This window comes from Salvelinus namaycush, chromosome 10, assembly GCF_016432855.1.
Source record: "Salvelinus namaycush isolate Seneca chromosome 10, SaNama_1.0, whole genome shotgun sequence".
NCBI classification, from domain to species: Eukaryota; Metazoa; Chordata; class Actinopteri; order Salmoniformes; family Salmonidae; genus Salvelinus; species Salvelinus namaycush.
Genome location: NC_052316.1, coordinates 4980187 through 5001320, shown reverse-complemented (window position 1 = coordinate 5001320; position 21134 = coordinate 4980187). Strand labels below are relative to the sequence as shown.

The 21134-nt window shown below is 42.4% G+C and overlaps 1 protein-coding gene across 1 annotated transcript in view; it reads left to right on the top strand.

The window, feature by feature from the left end:
* The window catches only part of LOC120054602 (kinesin-like protein KIF14), a 44599-nt gene extending 28622 nt beyond the window's left edge, over positions 1–15977 (top strand). The window contains exons 25-29 of the mRNA XM_039002073.1: positions 2062–2214; positions 2524–2646; positions 11257–11331; positions 14566–14707; positions 15018–15977. Of these exons, the coding sequence (XP_038858001.1) occupies positions 2062–2214; positions 2524–2646; positions 11257–11331; positions 14566–14707; positions 15018–15406 (882 nt within the window). The 3' untranslated portion in view covers positions 15407–15977. The remainder of the gene's footprint in view (positions 1–2061; positions 2215–2523; positions 2647–11256; positions 11332–14565; positions 14708–15017) is intronic.
* The last annotated feature ends 5157 nt before the right edge of the window (positions 15978–21134 follow it).

Here is a 21134-nt window from a genome sequence, read left to right as displayed (position 1 = left end):
CACGGTTAGGTATTCAGAAGGCTGAGGCAAGGTTTCCGCTTACTTTTTATCTGGGCTTTGTTCCTTTCATATTTATTTAGATCCTGACAAACTCCCTAGTCTCCCAGTCTCTGCAATAACATTGCATTCACTCCACATTATTGTTAAATCCACTTCAAAACATCTTCACCTTGTCTTTAACTTTGAAAATTTGGACTAGGTTGTGTAGATAGCTAGGAAAACAATCAAATATATTCCCTTTTGAGATGACATTTTAAGGCAGCAAAATGTGAAGACTGTGCAAGGTGTGTGTGAAGACCTTCACTACATTTTAGTAATTTAGCAGACAATCTTATCCAGAGCGACTTACAGGAGCAATTAGGGTTAAGTGCCTTGCTCAAGGGCACATCGACAGATTTCGCCTAGTCAGCTAGGGGATTAAAACCAGAAACATTTTGGTTACTGGCCCAACCTCTTAACCGCAAGGTTACCACCCAGCCCACACTAGTCACTAGTGGCGGTATACAGTGCCTTCAAAATGTATTCATACCCCTTGACTCATTACACATTTTGTTGTTGCAGCCTGAATTCAAAATTGATTAAATATATATTTTTCTCTCACCTATCTACTGTACACCCAATACCCCATAATGACAAAGTGAAAACATGTTTTTAGACATTTTTGAAAATGAAATGCGTATCTTATTTACATAGGTATTCTCACCCAAAGAGTCAATACTTTGTAGAAGCACCATTGGCAGCAATTACAGCTGTGAGTCTCTCTGGGTAAATCTCTGAGAGCTTTCCACACCTGGATTGTGGAACATTTGCTCATTTATTCTTTTCAAAATGCTTCAAGCACTATGCTAGACAACCATTTTCAGGTCTTGCCATAGATTTTCAAGTAGATTTAAGTCAAAACTGTATCTCGGCCACTCCGGAACAGCCACTGTCTTCTTGGTAAGCAACTCCAGTGTAGATTTGTCCTTATGTTTTAAGTTATTGTCCTGCTGAAAGGTTAATTCATCTCCCAGTGTCTGGTGGAAAGCAGATTGAACAATGTTTTCCTCTAAGATTTTGCCTGTGCTTAGCTCCATTCTATAAAATGTATTTTCCTGAAAAACTCCCCAGTCCTTAACGACTACAAGCATACCCATAACACGATGCAGCCACCACTATGCTTGAAAATATGGAGAGTGGTACTCTGTGTTCTACTGGATTTGCCCCAAATTTGCCACATTTGTTTGTAGTATTACTTTAGTGCCTTGTGCAAACAGGATGCATGTTTTGGAATATTTTTATTCTGTACAGGCTTCCCTCTTTTCCCTCTCAATTAGGTTAGTATTGTGGAGTAAGTACAATGTAATGTGACTTGTTAAGCACATTTTTACTCCTGAACTTATTTAGGCTTGCCATAACACAGGTTGAATAGTTATTGACTCAAGACATATCAGCTTTTCATTTTGAATTAATTTGTAACATGTTCTAAAAACGTAATTCCATTTTGACATGGTGGGGTGTGTCGGCCAGTGACAAATAAAATATCTTTAATACATTATAAATTCAGGCTGTAACACAACAATGTGGAAAAAGTCAAGGGGTGTGAATACTTTCTGAAGGCACTGTATGTACTGCACAATCTAACATTCCTAACCAGTGGCAGCAATAAAACAAATTAAACCACCTTTTCCACCCGTCTCACCCTCCTTTCACACTACTGTATGTCTTTAAACGTTACATTTTTTTTTTCATTTGAAAGTCATTAACCTTTTAAGCTTTTTTCCCTAGTTCATTTATGTATTTATTCAAATACAATATAACTTCGCATTCACAAATAGTATGAGTACATTTATTTTATTGAGCAAACTCTCTTATCCAGAGCGACTTGCAGTTAGTGCATTAATTTTACTTTGGCTAAGTAAGACAACCACGTTTCAATCATATTAAATAAATGTTGCCTTATTAAAGTAGTTATCAGCAAAGTCAGTGATAGTAGGAAAAGACAAGTGCAAGTGTTTTTTACATTTTATTCAAATATTATTTTACGTTATTTAACATCCAATTCCCGTGGGCTGTGACCAGGGCTGTGACTCTGAGATCTCGTCCATGGTGACCGAGGCCCACAGGAAGAGTGGTCAGTGTCTGGACACGGCACTGCTGGTCATCAGCCACCTGGCCGCGCTTACCGCCACCCAGCTCCATTTGACCGAGCTGGGCTCTGAGGCCACAGGCAAGGTAAATGTTACCACACTGTCTCTCACTCACACTCACACTCTCACCATATACTGCCTTTCATATTGATTGAGAATGGATAAGATACTGGGCATGAAGGCTTTGTGGTGCTTTGGTGGAAATAACGAAGCCATGATGTATCCTGCCTGGATGCTTCATCTCCACTCCCCTCAATTCAAAATAATGATATAACAGGACCCAGTGACACACACATCCTAAATATAACTTGAGGTGAGCGTGGCTAATCATGCTGGTTTGCGGAGGGTCAAGAAAGCGTCACTCAAAAGTTGTTTGTCGTTTCTCTTTCCCCAGCGGTCTGTGGCCCTGTCTCTTTTGGAGGGGACTTGTAAAGGGGTGCACTCTCTCCTGGAAGAGGGTCTGACAATCTCCAACGAGATGCTGAGAGATGCGCAGCTGGCCTATCCCAGGACTCCGGTACTTAGCCACCATTTAGTATTCACTGTCTATATGACTTCTCTATAGGAATTGTTTTGATATACACTGCCGTTCAACAGTTTGGGGTCAGTTAGAAATGTCCTTGTTTTTGAAAGTAACATCAATAACATTAAAATAACATCAAATTGATCAGAAATACAGTGTAGACGTTGAATGACTATTGTAGCTGGAAACTGGTGATTTTTTGTTTTTTTTAATGGAATATCTACATCGGCGTACAGAGGCCCATTATCAGCAACCATCAAATCAAATTTCAAATGTATTTATATAGCCCTTCTTACATCAGCTGATATCTCAAAGTGCTGTACAGAAACCCAGCCTAAAACCCCAAACAGCAAGCAATGCAGGTGTAGAAGCACGGTGGCTAGGAAAAACTCCCTAGAAAGGCCAAAACCTAGGAAGAAACCTAGAGAGGAACCAGGCTATGAGGGGTGGAGATTATAACAGAACATGGCCAAGATGTTCAAATGTTCATAAATGACCAGCATGGTCAAATAATAATAATCACAGTAGTTGTCGAGGGTGCAGCAAGTCAGCACCTCAGGAGTAAATGTAAGTTGGCTTTTCATAGCCGATCATTAAGAGTATCTCTACCGCTCCTGCGGTCTCTAGAGAGTTGAAAACAGCAGATCTGGGACAGGTAGCACGTCCGGTGAACAGGTCAGGGTTCCATAGCCGCAGGCAGAACAGTTGAAACTGGAGCAGCAACACGACCAGGTGGACTGGGGACAGCAAGGAGTCATCATGCCAGGTAGTCCTGAGGCATGGTCCTAGGGCTCAGGTCCTCCCAGAAAGAAAGAGAGAAAGAGAGAATTAGAGAGAGCATACTTAAATTCACACAGGACACCGGATAAGACAGGAGAAGTACTCCAGATATAACAAACTGACCCTAGCCCCCCGACACATAAACTAATGCAGCATAAATACTGGAGGTTGAGACAGTAGGGGTCAGGAGACACTGTGGCCCCATCCGATGATACCCCCGGACAGGGCCAAACAGGAAGGATATAACCCCACCCACTTTGCCAAAGCACAGGCCCCACACCACTAGAGGGATATCTTCAACCACCAACTTACCATCCTGAGACAAGGCCGAGTATAGCCCACAAAGATCTCCGCCACGGCACAACCCAAGGGGGGGCGCCAACCCAGACAGGAAGATCACGTCAGTGACTCAACCCACTCAAGTGACGCACCCCTCCTGTGTTCCAATGGCACGTTGTGTTAGCTAATCCAAGTTTATCGTTTTAAAAGGCTAATTGATCAGTAGAAAAACATTTTGCAATTATGTTAGCACAGCTGAAAACTGTTGTTCGTTTTTATTAAATGTTTTCCCCCACCTTTATTTAACCAGGTAGGCCAGTTGAGAACAAGTTCTCATTTACAAGTGCGACCTGGCCAAGATAAAGCAAAGCAGTGCGACAATAAACAACACAGAGTTACACGTGGGATAAACAAAAGTACAGTCAATAACACAATAGAAAAATCTATATACAATGTGTGCAAATGGAGTAAGGAGGTAAGGCAATAAATAGGCCATAGTAGCGAAGTAATTACAATTACTGTGATAGACTGCATCCAGTTTGCTGAGTAGAGTGTTGGAGGCTATTTCGTAAATGACATCGCCGAAGTCGAGGATCGGTAGGATAGTCAGTTTTGAGGGTATGTTTGGCAGCATGAGTGAAGGACGCTTTGTTGTGAAATAGGAAGCCGATTCTAGATTTATTTTTGGATTGGAGATGCTTAATGTGAGTCTGGAAGGAGAGTTTACAGTCTAGCCAGACACCTAGGTATTTGTAGTTGTCCACATATTCTAAGTCAGAACCGTCCAGAGTAGTGATGTTAGTTGGGCGGGCGGGTGCAGGCAGCGATCGGTTGAAGAGCATGCATTTAGTTTTACTAGCGTTTAAGAGCAGTTGGAGGCCACGGAAGGAGTGTTGTATGGCATTGAAGCTCATTTGGAGGTTTGTTAACACAGTGCCCAAAGAAGGGCCAGATGTATACAGAATGGTGTCGTCTGCGTAGAGGTGGATCAAGGAATCACACGCAGCAAGAGCGACATCATTGATATATATACAGAGAAAAGAGTCGCCCGAGAATTGAACCCTGTGGCACCCCCATAAAGACTGTCAGAGGTCCAGACAACAGGCCCTCCCGATTTGACACACTGAACTCTATTTGAGAAGTATTTGGTGAACCAGGCGAGGCAATCATTTTGAGAAACCAAGGCTGTTGAGTCTGCCGATAAGAATACGATTGAGAATATGATTGACAGAGAGAATATGATTGACAGAGTTGAAAGCCTTGGCCAGGTCGATGAAGACGGCTGCACAGTACTGTCTTTTATCGATGACGGTTATGATATCGTTTAGGACCTTGAGCGTGGCTGAGGTGCACCAGTGACCAGCTCGGAAACCGGATTGCACAGCAGAAGGTACGGTGGGATTCGAAATGGTCAGTGATCTGTTTGTTAACTTGGCTTTCGAAGACTTTAGAAAGGCAGGGCAAGATGGATATAGGTCTGTAACAGTTTTGGTCTAGAGTGTCACCCCCTGTGAAGAGGGAGATGACCGCTGCAGCTTTTCAACCTTTAGGAATCTCGGACGATACGAAAGAGAGGTTGAACAGGCTAGTAATATGGCTTGCAGCATTGGCGGTGGATAATTTTAGAAAGAAAGGGTCCAGATTGTCTAGCCCAGCTGATTTGTACGGGTCCAGGTTTTGCAGCTCTTTCAGAACATCTCCAATCTAGATTTGCGTGAAGGAGAAGCTGGGAGGCTTGGGCAAGTAGTTGCGGGGGGTGCGGAGCTGTTGCCCGGGGTTGTGGTAGCCAGGAGGAAAGCATGGCCAGCCATAGAGAGATGCTTATTGAAATTCTCGATTATCGTGGATTTATCGGTGGTGAGTTTTTCCTAGCCTAAGTGCAGTGAGCAGCTGGGAGGAGGTGCTCTTATTCTCCATGGACTTTAGTGTCCCAAAACTTTTTGGAATGAGTGCTGAAGGAAGCAAATTTCTGTTTGAAAAAGCTAACCTTCGCTTTCCTAACTGACTGTGTGTATTGGTTTCTTACTTCCCTGAAAAGTTGCATATCGCGGGGACTATTCGATGCTAGTGCGTTACGCCACAGGATGTTTTTGTGCTGGTCGAGGGCAGTCACGTCTGGAGGGAACCAAGGGCTATATCTGTTCTTAGTTCCTCATTTTTTGAATGTGGCATGCTTATTTAAGATGGTGAGGAAATTACTTTTAAAGAACAACCAGGCATCCTATACTGACGGGATGAGATCAATATCCTTCCATGCTACCCGGGCCTGGTCGATTAGAAGGGCCTGCTCACAGAAGTGTTTTAGGGAGTGTTTGACAGTAATGAGGGGTGGTCGTTTGACCGTGGACCCATAACGGATGCAGGCAGTGATCGCTGAGATCCTGGTTGGAAACAGCGGAGGTGCATTTAGAGGGCAGGTTGGTCAGGATGATATCTGAGGGTGCCCATGTTTAAGGATTTAGGGTTGTACCAGTGGGTTCCTTGATAATTTGTGTGAGATTGAGGGCATCTAGTTTAGATTGTAGGACGGCCGGGGTGTTAAGCATATCCCAGTTTAGGTCACCTAACAGAACGAACTCTGCCCCCCATCTATCTTCAATCAATTCACATATGGTGTCCAGGGCACAGCTGGGAGCTGAGGGGGGTCTATAATAGGCGTCAACAGTGAGATACTTATTTCTGGAGAGATTCATTTTTAAAATTAGAAGTGTTTGGGCATAGACCTGGTAAGTATGACAGAACTTTGCAGGCTATCTCTGCAGTAGAGATAGAAAGAGTGGGGGGCCCCGGTGCACAACTGAGCAAGAGGCCAGCTCAGTTGCTGGCCTTCTAGGTAGCACTCTGGGATGCTGGCCTTCTAGGCAGAGTTGCAAAGAATAAGCCATATCTCAGACTGACCAATAAAAAGAAAAGATTAAGATGGGCAAAAGAACAGACACTGGACAGAGGAACTCTGCCTAGAAGGCCAGCATCCCGGAGTCGCCTCTTCACTGTTGATGTTGAGACTGGTGTTTTGCGGGTACTATATAATGAAGCTGCCAGTTGAGGACTTGTGAGGCGTCTGTTTCTCAAACTAGACGCTCTAATGTTCACTGCCTTGCAAAAGTATTCATTCCTCTTGGCGTTTTTCCTATTTTGTTGCATTACAACCTGTAATTTAAATTGATTTTTATTTGGATTTCATGTGTTGGGCATACACCAAATAGTCCAAATTGGTGATGTGAAATGAAAAAAATAACTTGTTAAAAAATTATAAGGAATAAACAACGGAAAAGTGGTGCGTGCATATTAGAGGTCGACCGATTATGATTTTTCAATACCGATACCGATTATTGGAGGGCCAAAAAGGCCGATACCGATTAATCGGCCCATTTAAAAATATATACTGTATATATATATTTTTTTTACATTAACATTTTTATTTTTATTTGTAATAATGACAATTACAACAATACTATATTAACACTTTTATTTTAACTTAATATAATACATCAATAAAATCAATTTGGCCTCAAATAAATAATGAAACATGTTCAATTTGGTTTAAATAATGCAAAAACAAAGTGTTGGAGAAGAAAGTAAAAGTGCAATGTGTGCCATTTAAAAAAGCTAACGTTTAAGTTCCTTGCTCAGAACATGAGAACATATGAAAGCTGGTGGTTCCTCTTAACATGAGTCTTCAATATTCCCAGGTAAGAAGTTTTAGGTTGTAGTTATAGGACTATTTCTCTCTCTACCATTTGTATTTCATATACCTTTGACTATTGGATGTTCTGATAGGCACTTTAGTATTGCCAGTGTAACAGTATAGCTTCCGTCCCTCTCCTCGCCCCTACCTGGGCTCGAACCAGGAACATATCGACAACAGCCACCCTCGAAGCATCGTTACCCATCGCTCCACAAAAGCCGCGGCCCTTGCAGAGCAAGGAGAACAACTACTTCAAGGTCTCAGAGCAAGTGACGTCACCGATTGAAACGCTATTAGCGCGCACCCCGCTAACTAGCTAGCCATTTCACATCGGTTACACCAGCCTAATCTCGGGAGTTGATAGGCTTGAAGTCATAAACAGCTCAATGCTTCAAGCATAGCGAAGAGCTGCTGGCAAATGCAGGAAAGTGCTGTTTGAATGAATGTTTACGAGCCTGCTGCTGCCTACCACCGCTCAGACTGCTCTATCAAATATCAAATCATAGACTTAATTATAACATAATAACACACAGAAATACGAGCCATAGGTCATTAATAGGGTCAAATCCAGAAACTATCATTTCGAAAACAAAATGTTTATTCTTTCAGTGAAATACGGAACCGTTCCGTATTTCACTGAAAGATAATGGGTGGCATCCATAAGTCTAAATATTCCTGTTACGTTGCACAACCTTCAATGTTATGTCATAATTACGTAAAATTCGGTCAAATTAGTTCGCAATGAGCCAGGCGGCCCAAACTGTTGCATATATCCTGACTCTGCGTGCAATGAACGCAAGAGAAGTGACACAATTTCCCTAGTTTAATATTGCCTGCTAACCTGGATTTCTTTTAACTAAATATGCAGGTTTAAAAAAATATACTTCTGTGTATTGATTTTAAGAAAGGCATTGATGTTTATGGTTAGGTACATTCGTGCAACGATTGTGTCTTTTTCGCAAGTGCGCTTTTGTTAAATCATCCCCCGTTTGGCGAAGTTGGCTGTCTTTGTTAGGAAGAAATAGTCTTCACACAGTTCTCAACGAGCCAGGCTGCCCAAACTGCTGCATATACCCTGACTCTGTTGCACAGAACGCAAGAGAAGTGACACATTTTCCCTAGTTAAAATAAATTCATTTTAGCAGGCAATATTAACTAAATATGCAGGTTTAAAAATATATATATAAAAATATATATGATTTTAAGAAAAGCGTTGATGTTTATGGTTAGGTACACATTGGTGCAACGACAGTGCTTTTTTCCCCGAATGGGCTTGTTAAATCACCCGTTTGGCGAAGTAGGCTATGATTCAATGGTAAATTAACAGGCACCGCATCGATTATATGCAACGCAGGACAAGCTAGATAAACTGGTAATATCATCAACCATATGTAGTTAACTAGTGATTATGTTAAGATTGATTGTTTTTTATAAGTTACGTTTAATGCTAGCTAGCACCTTACCTTGGCTCCTTGCTGCACTCGCATAACAGGTGGTCAGCCTGACACGCAGTCTCCTTGTGGAGTGCAATGTAATCAGCCATGATTGGTGTCCAAAAATGCTGATTACCGATTGTTATGAAAACTTGAAATCGGCCCTAATTAATCGTTCATTCCGATTAATCGGTCGACCTCTAGTGCATATGTATTCACCACCTTTGCTATGAAGCCCCTAAATATGATCTGGTGCAACCAATTTCCTTCAGAAGTCACATAATTAGTTAGATTGCACACAGGTGGACTTTATTTAAGTGTCGCATGATCTCACTATATATACACCTGTTCTGAAAGGCCCCTGAGTCTGCAACACCACTAAGCAAGGGGCACCACCAAGCAAGTGGCACTATGAAGACCAAGGAGCTCTCTAAACAGGTCAGGGACAAAGTTGTGGAGAAGTACAGATCAGTGTTGGGTTTTAAAAAATATATCAGAACTTTGAATATCCCACTGAGCACCATTAAATCCATTATACAAAAATTGAAAGAAAATGGCACCACAACAAACCTGCCAAGAGAGGGCTGCCCACCAAAACTCACGGACCAGGCGAGAAGGGCATTAATCAGAGAGGCAACAAAGAGACCAAAGATAACCCTGAAGGAGCTGCAAAGCTCCACAGCAGAGATTGGAGTATCTGGCCATAGGACCACTTTAAGCTCTACACTCCACAGAGCTGGGCTTTACAGAAGAGTGGCCAGAAAAAGCCATTGCTTAAATAAAAAAATAAAAAAAGGCATGTGGGAGACTCGCCAAACATATGGAAGAAGGTACTCTGGTCAGATGAGACTAAAATGTAGCTTCTTGGCCATCAAGGAAGACGCTATGTCTGGCACAAACCCAACACCTCTCATCACCCCGAGAACACCATCCCCACAGTGAAGCATAGTGGTGGCAGCAGTTTTTCATCGGCAGGGACTGGGAAACTGGTCAGAATTGAAGGAATGATGGATGGCGCTAAATACAGGGAAATTCTTGAGGGAAACCGGTTTCAATCTTCCAGAGATTTGAGACTGGGACGGATGTTTACCTTCCAGCAGGACAATGACCCTAAGCATACTGCTAAAGCAACACTCGGGTGGTTTAAGGGGAAACATTTAAATGTCTTGGAATGGCTTAGTCTCAAAGCCGAGACCTCAATTCAATTAAATCTGTAGTATGACTTAAAGATTGCTGTATATTAGCGGAACCCCTCCTACTTGAAGGAGCTGGAGCAGTTTTGCCTTGAAGAATGTGCAAAAATCCCAGTGGCTAGATGTGCCAAGCTAATAGAGACATACCCCAAGAGACTTGCAGCTGTAATTGCTGCAAAAGGTGGCTCTACAAAGTATTGACTTTGGGAGGGTTCATAGTTATGTACGCTCAAGTTTTCAGTTTTTTTGTGTTATTTCTTGTGAAACAATCTTCAAAGTGGTAGGCATGTTGTGTAAATCAAATGATACAAACCCCCCAATTTAATCTATTTTAATTCCAGGTTGTAAGGCAACAAAATTGGAAAAATGCTAAGGGGGTGAATTCTTTCTCAAGCCACTGTACTTGTCCTCTTGCTCAGTTGTGCACTGGTGCCTCCCACTCCTCTTTCTATTCTGGTTGTGCCAGTTTGCGCTGTTCTGGGAAGGTAGTACACAATGTTGTACGAGATCTTTAGTTTCTTGGCAATTTCTCGCATGGAATAGCCTTCGTTTGTCAGAACAAGAATAGACTGACGAGTTTCAGAAGAAAGATCTTCGTTTCTGGCCATTTTGAGCCTGTAATCGAACCCACAGATGCTGATACTCCAGATAGTCAACTAGTCTAAAGGACAGTTTTATTGCTTCTTTAATCAGAATAACAGTTTTCCACTGTGCTAACATAATTACATAAGGGTTTTCTAATGATCAATTAGCCTTTTAAAATGATGAACTTGTATTCGCTAACACAACGTGCCATTGAAACACAGGAGTGATGGTTGCTGATAATGGGCCTATGTAGATATTCCATAAAAAAATATTCTATTTCCAGCTACAATAGTCATTTACAACATTAGCAATGTCTACACTGTATTTCAGATCAATTTGATGTTATTTTAATGTACATAAAATGTGCTTTTCTTTCAAAAACAAGGACATTTCTAAGTGATCCCAAACTGTTGAACGGTAGTATACCTTGAGAGGGATTCTTGAGGTTTTGGCATCAGAGAAATGTTATGTTAAAAAGTTAAGTAAATTTTTTTCATTTAAAGCCATGAATGGCATCAATGATTTGCATAGGATAAATAATTTCGCAATGATATTCTGGATTGTTTCTTTCGAATGCCTCTATTTTGTCTCTATTATCAAGTATCAGTCTCCAAACAAGATACCATTTGGTCTATGTTTCCGGCAGGTTTTGCAGAGCCTCAAGTCGAAGATGCTGGACCTGTCCTGTGCTCTCCAGAGCTACATCCACTGCCACATGACGGTGAGCACTGGGCGAACAATAACAAACCCAACCAGCCTCATCTATCTTTCTTTACATGGGGTTAAACTCTCCAGATTAATAGCCCCTCCCACAGCCAGCATGTTAAAAGGTGCGAATCAGCTTTTATGGCTCTTGTAAAAAACCTTGTCAGCCTTATCGCCACAGTCTCACGTTGAGCCCATCGTTCAGGTAATGGATGTGTTGAATGAAGTGTCATCAGTCACCGTTAACGTGCTTGTTTGCCATTATCTGCCACTCACAAACTAGCGCCTTTGTTAGTGTCGATCATCGGCTGCGCTAGGCGATTGGGACAAAGGAGAGGACATCTTTCCCCCGGACCTCCACCCCCATTGTCTTCAAACAAAGCGGTTGGATGAACAAAACCAGACACATGTTGAATCTCTGTGGGCCTCTGGGAGAGCCATGGTTTAATTTGTTGCTACTGTATTTTCATGATAGTGAAATGCAGATGCAGCCAGGTCCATAATTATTGGTACCCTCGTTACACATTTTTTTATACAAATACTGTGTATGCTCAAAGAAAAATTGAAATTATATTATTTTATGCTAATGCAATTGCGTAAAGAACATTTTTGTTTAACAACTAATAAAACAATCTAACAAAGATAAGGGTGAAAATAATTGACACCAGTTTTCAAAACTCTACCACCCTCCCTTTGCGAGCGTAACGACACAGATGTTTCCTTAAATGTTTTATGAGATTTGAGAACATGCTGGGAGGGATCTTAGACTATTCCTCCATACATAATCTTTCCAGATTCTTGATATACTTTGCCTGCTTTTATGGACTTCCTTCAATTCAAATCACAGCTTTTCAATGGAGTTCATGTCCGGAGACTGTAATGTTTAGCTTTTTGTGTCTGTTGAACCATTTCTGTGGGTTTTGATTAGTGTTTGGGGTTATTGTCTTGCTGGAAGATCATCTTGCTGTCAAGTTTCAGCCCCCTGGCAGAGGCAACCTTGTCTGGCTGACGCCAGCTCTCAAAATCTTCCTGACTTGAGAGTAGGGGTCTGAACGATAGAACATGAAGAAAAAGACCTAACTCGACAATGCTATAACATTAGTAGGAGGAGCTACTTTATTAGCAGGGCAGCAGCTCAAATGTGAGTGACGATGGGAGCAGGGAGGGGGCAGCATGGCAACAGTCGACTCGCACTGGTAGACTCATTTATCGCTAGTTATTTGTCATCTCATCTGATTACATAGTACCTTTCTTGACTGCATCAAACCGAGAGGAGCTAGTTAAGATGGCCAGATACCTAACATTAGCTAGGCTAATTTAGACTACATAACGCTATCTCCAAAGACAAACATTGGCAGTACAATGGCCTTACTGAAGAGCTCAGTGACATTCAACGTGGCACCATCATAGGACAAGTCAGTTCAACAAATTTCTGCCCTGCTAGAGCTGCCACGGTCAACTGTAAGTGCTGTTATTGTGAAGTGAAAACGTCTAGGAGCAACAACGGCTCAGCCGCGAAGTGGTTGGCCACACAAGCTCACAGAAAGGGACCGCCGAGTGCTGAAGCGCGTAGCGTGTACAAATCGTCTGTCCTTGGTTGCAACACTCACTACCGAGTTACAAACTGCCTCTGGAAGCATTGTTCGCCCAAGAACTGTTCGTCGGCAGCTTCATAAAATGGGTTTCCATGGCCGAGCAGCCGCACACAAGCCTAAGATCGCCATGAGCAATGCTAAGCGTCGGCTGGAGTGGTGTAAAGCTTGCCGTCATTGAACTCTGGAGCAGTGGAAACACGTTCTCTGGAGTGATGAATCACCCTTCACCATCTGGCAGTCCGATGAATGAATCTGGGTTTGGCGGACACCAGGAGAACGCTACCTGTAAAGTTGGGTGGAGGAGGAATAATGGTCTGTTACTGTTTTTCATGCTTCGGTCTAGGCCCTATAGTTACAATGAAGGGAAATCATAACGCTACAGCATACAATGACATTCTAGATGATTCTGTGCTTCCAACTTTGTGGCAACAGTTTGTTTCAGCCTGACAATGCCCCCGTGCACAAATCGAGGTCCATACAGAAATGGTTTGTCGAAATTGGTGTGGAAGAGCTTGACTGGGACTGCACAGAGCCCTGACCTCAACCCCATCGAACACCTTTGGGATGAATTGGCATATATTTTGATTTGTTTAAAACGTATTTTTTTGGTATGTTACCACATGATTCTATGTGTTATTTCATAGTTTTGAAACTAACCATAGCACCGGTGCCAATGTCGTTTATCATACTCCACGGTGCTATGGTCTGTTGACGTGAAAATGTAGGTCTTTGCACACCAGTGGTGGGTTTGGCGTAGAAAAATGGAAGGATGTGCAGAAGAGTACTTCATGCCTACGTTAAAATACGTACGATTTTATGGGGTTATTTTGCTTCCACTGGTCTTGTGGCCTTTGTTTAGGACAACGGCATCATGAACTTAACCAGGACATTTTAGCCAAAAACCTGGTTGCCTTTGCCAGGAGGCTGAGACTTGGCCGCAAGTGGATCTTCCAGCAAGACGATAACCCCAAGCACACACCCAGACTTGAACCACATTGAAAACCTGTGGTTTGAGTTGAAGAGAGCAGTGCAGATGAAGGATATCAAGGATCTGGAAAGATTCTGTGTGGTGGAATTGTCTAAGATCCATCCCAATGTGTTCTCCAATCTCTTAAAACATTTTTTAAAAAGTCAGTGTCGTTATCCTCGCAACGGTAGGGTGCTCCTGAAAACAGGTCTCAAAATTATTGGTAGCCCTATCTTTATTTTTTTATTACTTGTTAAACAAAATCTCTTTCTCTGAGCAATTGTACTAGTATAATATAATATAACTCTTTTGGCGCCTGCATTATGGCTCAGTATTTATTTTATACATGCTTTTTTGCTCATCTTTATCAAGGGTGGCAATAATTATTGACCTGAAATTGTCACACGTTTTGTAATTGTACCGTTGTAGTGAGACAGTATTTGGTTGGAATCAACAGTAGTTCTGCACAACTAATGTATGGAGGAAGGGTTTAATAGGGTTAGCTACAGTATGTGAGGAAAAGGGTTCATCCCCTTGGAAAGGCACCATTTTCCAATGACATCAACTGTAAAGTGTGTGTGTTTTCCAATGACATCAACTGTAACGTGTGTGTGTTTTCCAATGACATCAACTGTAACGTGTGTGTGTGTGTGTGTGTCTGTCTGTCTGTCTGTCTGTCTGTCTACAGGATAGGGAAGAAGGCTCCAAGAAGGGAGCTGAGGACCCTGATCCCTCACAGCTCCACAGAGTGAGGAACACCGCAGCCAAGCTGTTCCAGCTCAACCAGGCAATCAGGCAGCTTCACGCTGCTCTCTCTCTCGCCCTCCGAGGTACTGACTGTCTGGCCTATGAGAAGCAAGGCCACCGTTTCCTCAGCATTGCTACAAAAACATAATGCCTGTCATTTAACTGACCTAAATGGCTTCCTTTTTGATTTCCTCTCATTTCCCTGTCCTTTTTTCTTTTGTGACTTCAACTTTGATTGATAGATTTTAGCAATATTACGGAACTGTAAACATATGTGTTTCTATTATCTACCCATCATTAGTCTAATCATCCAGGAAAGCTAGGTTCTAGCCACTATAGGAACCCAAAGAAGTCAAACGAGAAGTGAAATGCATGTATTTAACTCTTTACCAGGTAAAAGCAGTGACTCCAGCCTCGGTACCTGCCGAGAGGCTGTCTCCTCCTCCTCCAAGACCATCGACAAAGTCATTAACGGCCTCCCCAGGGGCGGCACAGGGCTGGCCACCACATCATCTAGCCTACAGCTGCCCTGCCTGGAGACTGTCATGGCAGCCCGGGACGAGCTCCACTCTGCCCTGCAGTCCCTGAGTACCGCCTTCAACACGAAGGGCCTTGAAGAGAAGAGGGGGTCTTCTGGCTCAGAGAAGAGCACACGGGAAAGGGGTCAGGGGAAGGAGGGGACCCTGGTTGCTTCCGACATGGGAAGGAACAGAGGAGCCCCTAAGATTGTTTCTCTCTCTTCAGGATTGTCTTCATCTAATGACGATGCACATTGGGTTTGATGTGCAGGGGGTTGATCAGCTGATCAGGTACTTGTTCAGTAGGCATGAAACTGACGGAAATGGGAAGGTAGTACAATCTGAACTTGTCCAATGAGGAACAAATGTTTTCGGTTTCCGTTGCAATTGTTTTTGCTACAGTGTGCTCTAATGAACACGACCCAGATGATTGATGTTAAAGGTTACAGGCTCAATGCCATTAATAGAAAGAATCAACAAAGAGAATGAGTGTACATCAAAGGTCTTTCTGTCCAATTGCACTAAAACCCCAGATGTATACACTGAACAAAAATATAATGTAAACGCAACATGCAACAATTTCAAAGATTTTACTGAGTTACAGTTCATATAAGGAAAGCTGTCAATTGAAATACATTCATTAGGCCCTTATCTATGGATTTCTCATGACTGGGAATAAAGATATGCATCAGTTGGTCAGAGATACCATAAATAAGTAGGAACGTGGATCATAAACCCAGTCAGTATCTGGTGTGACCACCATTTGCCTCATGTTGTCCCACTCTTCAATGGCTGTGCGACATTGCTCGATATTGGCGGGAACTGGAACACGCTGTTGTACAGGTCGATCCAGAGCATCCCAAACATGCTCAATGAGTGACATGTCTGGTGAGTATGCAGGCCATGGAAGAACACGGACATTTTCAGCTTTCAGGAATTGTGCATAAATCCTTGCGACATGGGGCTAAACATTATCATGCTGAAAGATGAGGTGAATGCGGCGGATGAATGGCATGAAAATGGGCCTCAGGATCTCGTCACGGTATCTCTGTGCATTCAAATTGCCATCAATAAAAAGTAATTGGGTTCGTTGTCTGTATATTATGCCTGCCCATACCATAACCCCACTGCCACAATGGGGCACTGTTCACAACGTTGACATCAGCAAACTGCAGTCAGGTCAAGACCCCGTTGAGGACTACGATACGGAGATGAGCTTCCCTGAGACCATTTCTGACAGTTAATGCAGAAATTCTTCAATTGTGAAAAAACACAGTTTCATCAGCTGTCCTGGTGGCTTGTCTCAGATCATCCCGCAGGTGAAGAAGCCGGATGTGGAGGTCCTGGGCTGGCGTGGTTACACGTGGTCTGTGCTTGTGAGGCCGGTACGTGGTCTGCGCTTGTGAGGCCGGTTGGATGTACGACCAAATTCTCTAAAATGACAATGTAGGCGGCTTATGGTAGGGAAATGAACATTCCCAGGCAACAAACAGCTCTGGTGGACATTCCTGCAGTCAGCATGCCAATTGCATGCTCCTCAACTTGAGACATCTGTGGCATTGTGTTGGGTGACAAAACAGCACATTTTAGTGGCCTTTTATTGTCCCCTGCAAAAGTACACCTGTGTAACGATTTATGCTGTTTAATCAGCTTCTTCATATGCCACACTTGTCAGGTGGATGGATTGTCTTTGCAAAGGAGAAATGCTCACTAACGGATTTAAACACATTTGTGCACAATTTGAGAGAAATAAGCTTTTTGTGCGTAACACTTTACATTTATATTTTTGTTCAGTATACTTTATTTGGTCAGACAGGGATTTCTTCAGATTGTAAAGTACTTTGATAAAATGTGTATACAGTAATTTAATTGTACTGCAGTGTATTGTAACTATTTGGGCAATATCTTCTCATTTTGGTTAGGTGTCTTTTTATGTTGACTGTTCATAATCTTGCATTATTTTTACATGTAGGTGAAGGCGCAACAATTTTCTGTATTGTATGTAGCTCACTCAATGCTGTTAGAGGTGTCCCATATCACAACTTTTTCTGAGTGGTTTCATTCATTTGATCAACTATAATTTGCACTCAACTATAAACCTTGCACAAAGTACTTGTCATTTTTTTTTGTCTCATGACACTTTTTGTATCTCTTGGTAAAGATTTGATACCTCACAATCATGTCACAATTTGAAAGTGAGCATAATAAATGAATATTTCTGGACTTTTTTTGTTTAGCTTTTTCGTCTGGTCTCCATACATGCATATTTTGGTCTCCTTTTATGCATATTGTGCAACAGCTTGTGAGTAAGTTCGTTATTTTTCTCTCAGCAGAGCTTGAAACGGCTCCATGCTTTTTACACCCACCCTTCGCGCGCTCAGGCTTTGCATCACTTCATAAAATCTGATGTCACCTAGGAGGTTCCCTCAAATTCATGAAGTGTAAATCGAATGACTACTTTGGGTTACAAACAACGACCGATTTGTTTTTGGTAATTAGTTTTGTTGAGAAAATGTCGCACAGGAGGATTAATTGATGAAAGTCTTTTAAAATCACACGACGCTTTCGAAATGTCGATGGAGGTGAACTAAAGAAAACGCACGAAAACTTTGAGTATTAACGGATAGTGTCCAATCTCAGGTAGGTGTAAAGTACTGTTAGTCATTTTAACTTAAATGTTAAAGTGAGAATTCAATGATTATATTTGGACATGTAGTTTGTGCCTTTTAGTGCAACCTTAAATTAAGTTGATTTAGATTGCCTTTATCGATGGATCATTTCCCAAAACCGTACTAACAATTTCACATTGGCTTCCATTTCAAAGGATGCAGTGGTTTGGGATATTATACCCCAATTTACTTGTAAGTGCACTGTTTTCATTATTTTAGGGCATGTTTTATATTTGAAAGAATGTGTTATTGAACTGTCGCTCTGATTTTATGAAGGATCCACCCCATGTTCACTCAGCCCTATTCTCCCTCAAGCCAATGTTCCTTAAGACCTATGTTCCCTCAGTACCCACTGAATAAATTTCCATCATAATTGGCATCAATATTGGGGAATATGGGCCCGATTCAGACTTAGGAAATGTACGCCTTTCCTATGCATGCCATTCCTACACCCTTCTCAGTAGTTCAGATTCAGATTTACCTTATGCAGGTGTGGTTCCCATGCACATTCTGAAAACAATTGAATTAAACTGCTGAAAACCCTCCCACTTGCAGGCCAACATATTTTCTTGTGGAGTTTTCATTCAATATGGGATTCTGTACATGTATCTAAAGTCATCCCTTTGAATTTGGTGTACTTTTTAAAATATGTGTATCAGCAGACTCACTAGAATATATATATGGAGAGAACGGTTCAGGGCCTGGTTTCCCAAAAACTTCTTAAGGCTAAGTTCATCGTTAGAACCTTCGTAGCAACATACACTGCTCAAAAAAATAAAGGGAACACTTAAACAACACAATGTAACTCCAAGTCAATCACACTTCTGTGAAATCAAACTGTCCACTTAGGAAGCAACACTGATTGACAATAAATTTCACATGCTGTTGTGCAAATGGAATAGACAAAAGGTGGAAATTATAGGCAATTAGCAAGACACCCCCAATAAAGGAGTGGTTCCACAGGTGGTGACCACAGACCACTTCTCAGTTCCTATGCTTCCTGGCTGATGTTTTGGTCACTTTTGAATGCTGGCGGTGCTTTCACTCTAGTGGTAGCATGAGACGGAGTCTACAACCCACACAAGTGGCTCAGGTAGTGCAGCTCATCCAGGATGGCACATCAATGCGAGCTGTGGCAAGAAGGTTTGCTGTGTCTGTCAGCGTAGTGTCCAGAGCATGGAGGCGCTACCAGGAGACAGGCCAGTACATCAGGAGACGTGGAGGAGGCCGTAGGAGGGCAACAACCCAGCAGCAGGACCGCTACCTCCGCCTTTGTGCAAGGAGGAGCACTGCCAGAGCCCTGCAAAATGACCTCCAGCAGGCCACAAATGTGCATGTGTCTGCTCAAACGGTCAGAAACAGACTCCATGAGGGTGGTATGAGGACCCGACGTCCACAGGTGGGGGTTGTGCTTACAGCCCAACACCGTGCAGGACGTTTGGCATTTGCCAGAGAACACCAAGATTGGCAAATTCGCCACTGGCGCCCTCTGCTCTTCACAGATGAAAGCAGGTTCACACTGAGCACATGTGACAGACGTGACAGAGTCTGGAGACGCTGTGGAGAACGTTCTGCTGCCTGCAACATCCTCCAGCATGACCGGTTTGGCGGTGGGTCAGTCATGGTGTGGGGTGGCATTTCTTTGTGGGGCCGCACAGCCCTCCATGTGCTCGCCAGAGGTAGCCTGACTGCCATTAGGTACCGAGATGAGATCCTCAGACCCCTTGTGAGACCATATGCTGACACATGCACATTTGTGGCCTGCTGGAGGTCATTTTGCAGGGCTCTGGCAGTGCTCCTCCTTGCACAAAGGCGGAGGTAGCGGTCCTGCTGCTGGGTTGTTGCCCTCCTACGGCCTCCTCCACGTCTCCTGATGTACTGGCCTGTCTCCTGGTAGCGCCTCCATGCTCTGGACACTACGCTGACAGACACAGCAAACCTTCTTGCCACAGCTCGCATTGATGTTCCATCCTGGATGAGCTGCACTACCTGAGCCACTTGTGTGGGTTGTAGACTCCGTCTCATGCTACCACTAGAGTGAGAGCACCGCCAGCATTCAAAAGTGACCAAAACATCAGCCAGGAAGCATAGGAACTGAGAAGTGGTCTGTGGTCACCACCTGCAGAACCCGTCCTTTATTGGGCGTGTCTTGCTAATTGCCTATAATTTCCACCTTTTGTCTATTTCATTTGCACAACAGCATGTGAAATTTATTGTCAATCAGTGTTGCTTCCTAAGTGGACAGTTTGATTTCACAGAAGTGTGATTGACTTGGAGTTACATTGTGTTGTTTAAGTGTTCCCTTTATTTTTTTGAGCAGTGTATATATATATTTGTAATAATGACAATTACAACAATACTGAATGAACACTTTTATTTTAACTCAATATAATACATCAATAAAATCAATTTAGTCTCAAATAATGAAACATGTTCAATTTGGTTTAAATAATGCAAAAACAAAGTGTTGGAGAAGAAAGTAAAAGTGCAAAATGTGCCATGTAAAAAAGCTAACGTTTAAGTTCCTTGCTCAGAACATGAGAACATATGAAAGCTGGTGGTTCCTTTTAACATGAGTCTTCAATATTCCCAGGTATGAAGTTTTAGGTTGTAGTTATTATAGGAATTATAGGACTATTTCTCTCTATACCATTTGTATTTCATATACCTTTGACTATTGGATGTTCTTATAGGCACTATAGTATTGCCAGCCTAATCTCGGGAGTTGATAGGCTTGAAGTCAGCGAAGAGCTGCTGGCAAATGCTGGAAAGTGCTGTTTGAATGAATGCTTATGAGCCTGCTGCTGCCTACCACCGCTCAGTCAGACTGCTCTATCAAATATCAAATCATAGACTTAATTATAATATAATAACACACAGAAATACGAGCTTTAGGTCATTAATATGGTCAAATCCGGAATCTATCATTTCAAAAACAAAAAGTTTATTCTTTCAGTGAATACGGAACCGTTCCGTATTTTATCTAACGGGTGGCTTTCCTAAGTCGAAATATTGCTGTTACATTGCACAACCTTCAATGTTATGTCATAATTATTTACAAATCTGGCAAATTAATTACGGTCTTTGTTCGGAAGAAATTGTCTTCACACAGTTCGCAACGAGCCAGGGTGCCCAAACTGCTGCATATACCCTGACTCTGCTTGCACAGAACGCAAGAGAAGTGACACAATTTCCCTAGTTAAAAGAAATTCATGTTAGCAGGCAATATTAACTAAATATGCAGGTTTAAAAATATATACTTGTGTATTGATTTTATGAAAGGCATTGATGTTTATGGTTAGGTACATTGGTGCAACGACAGT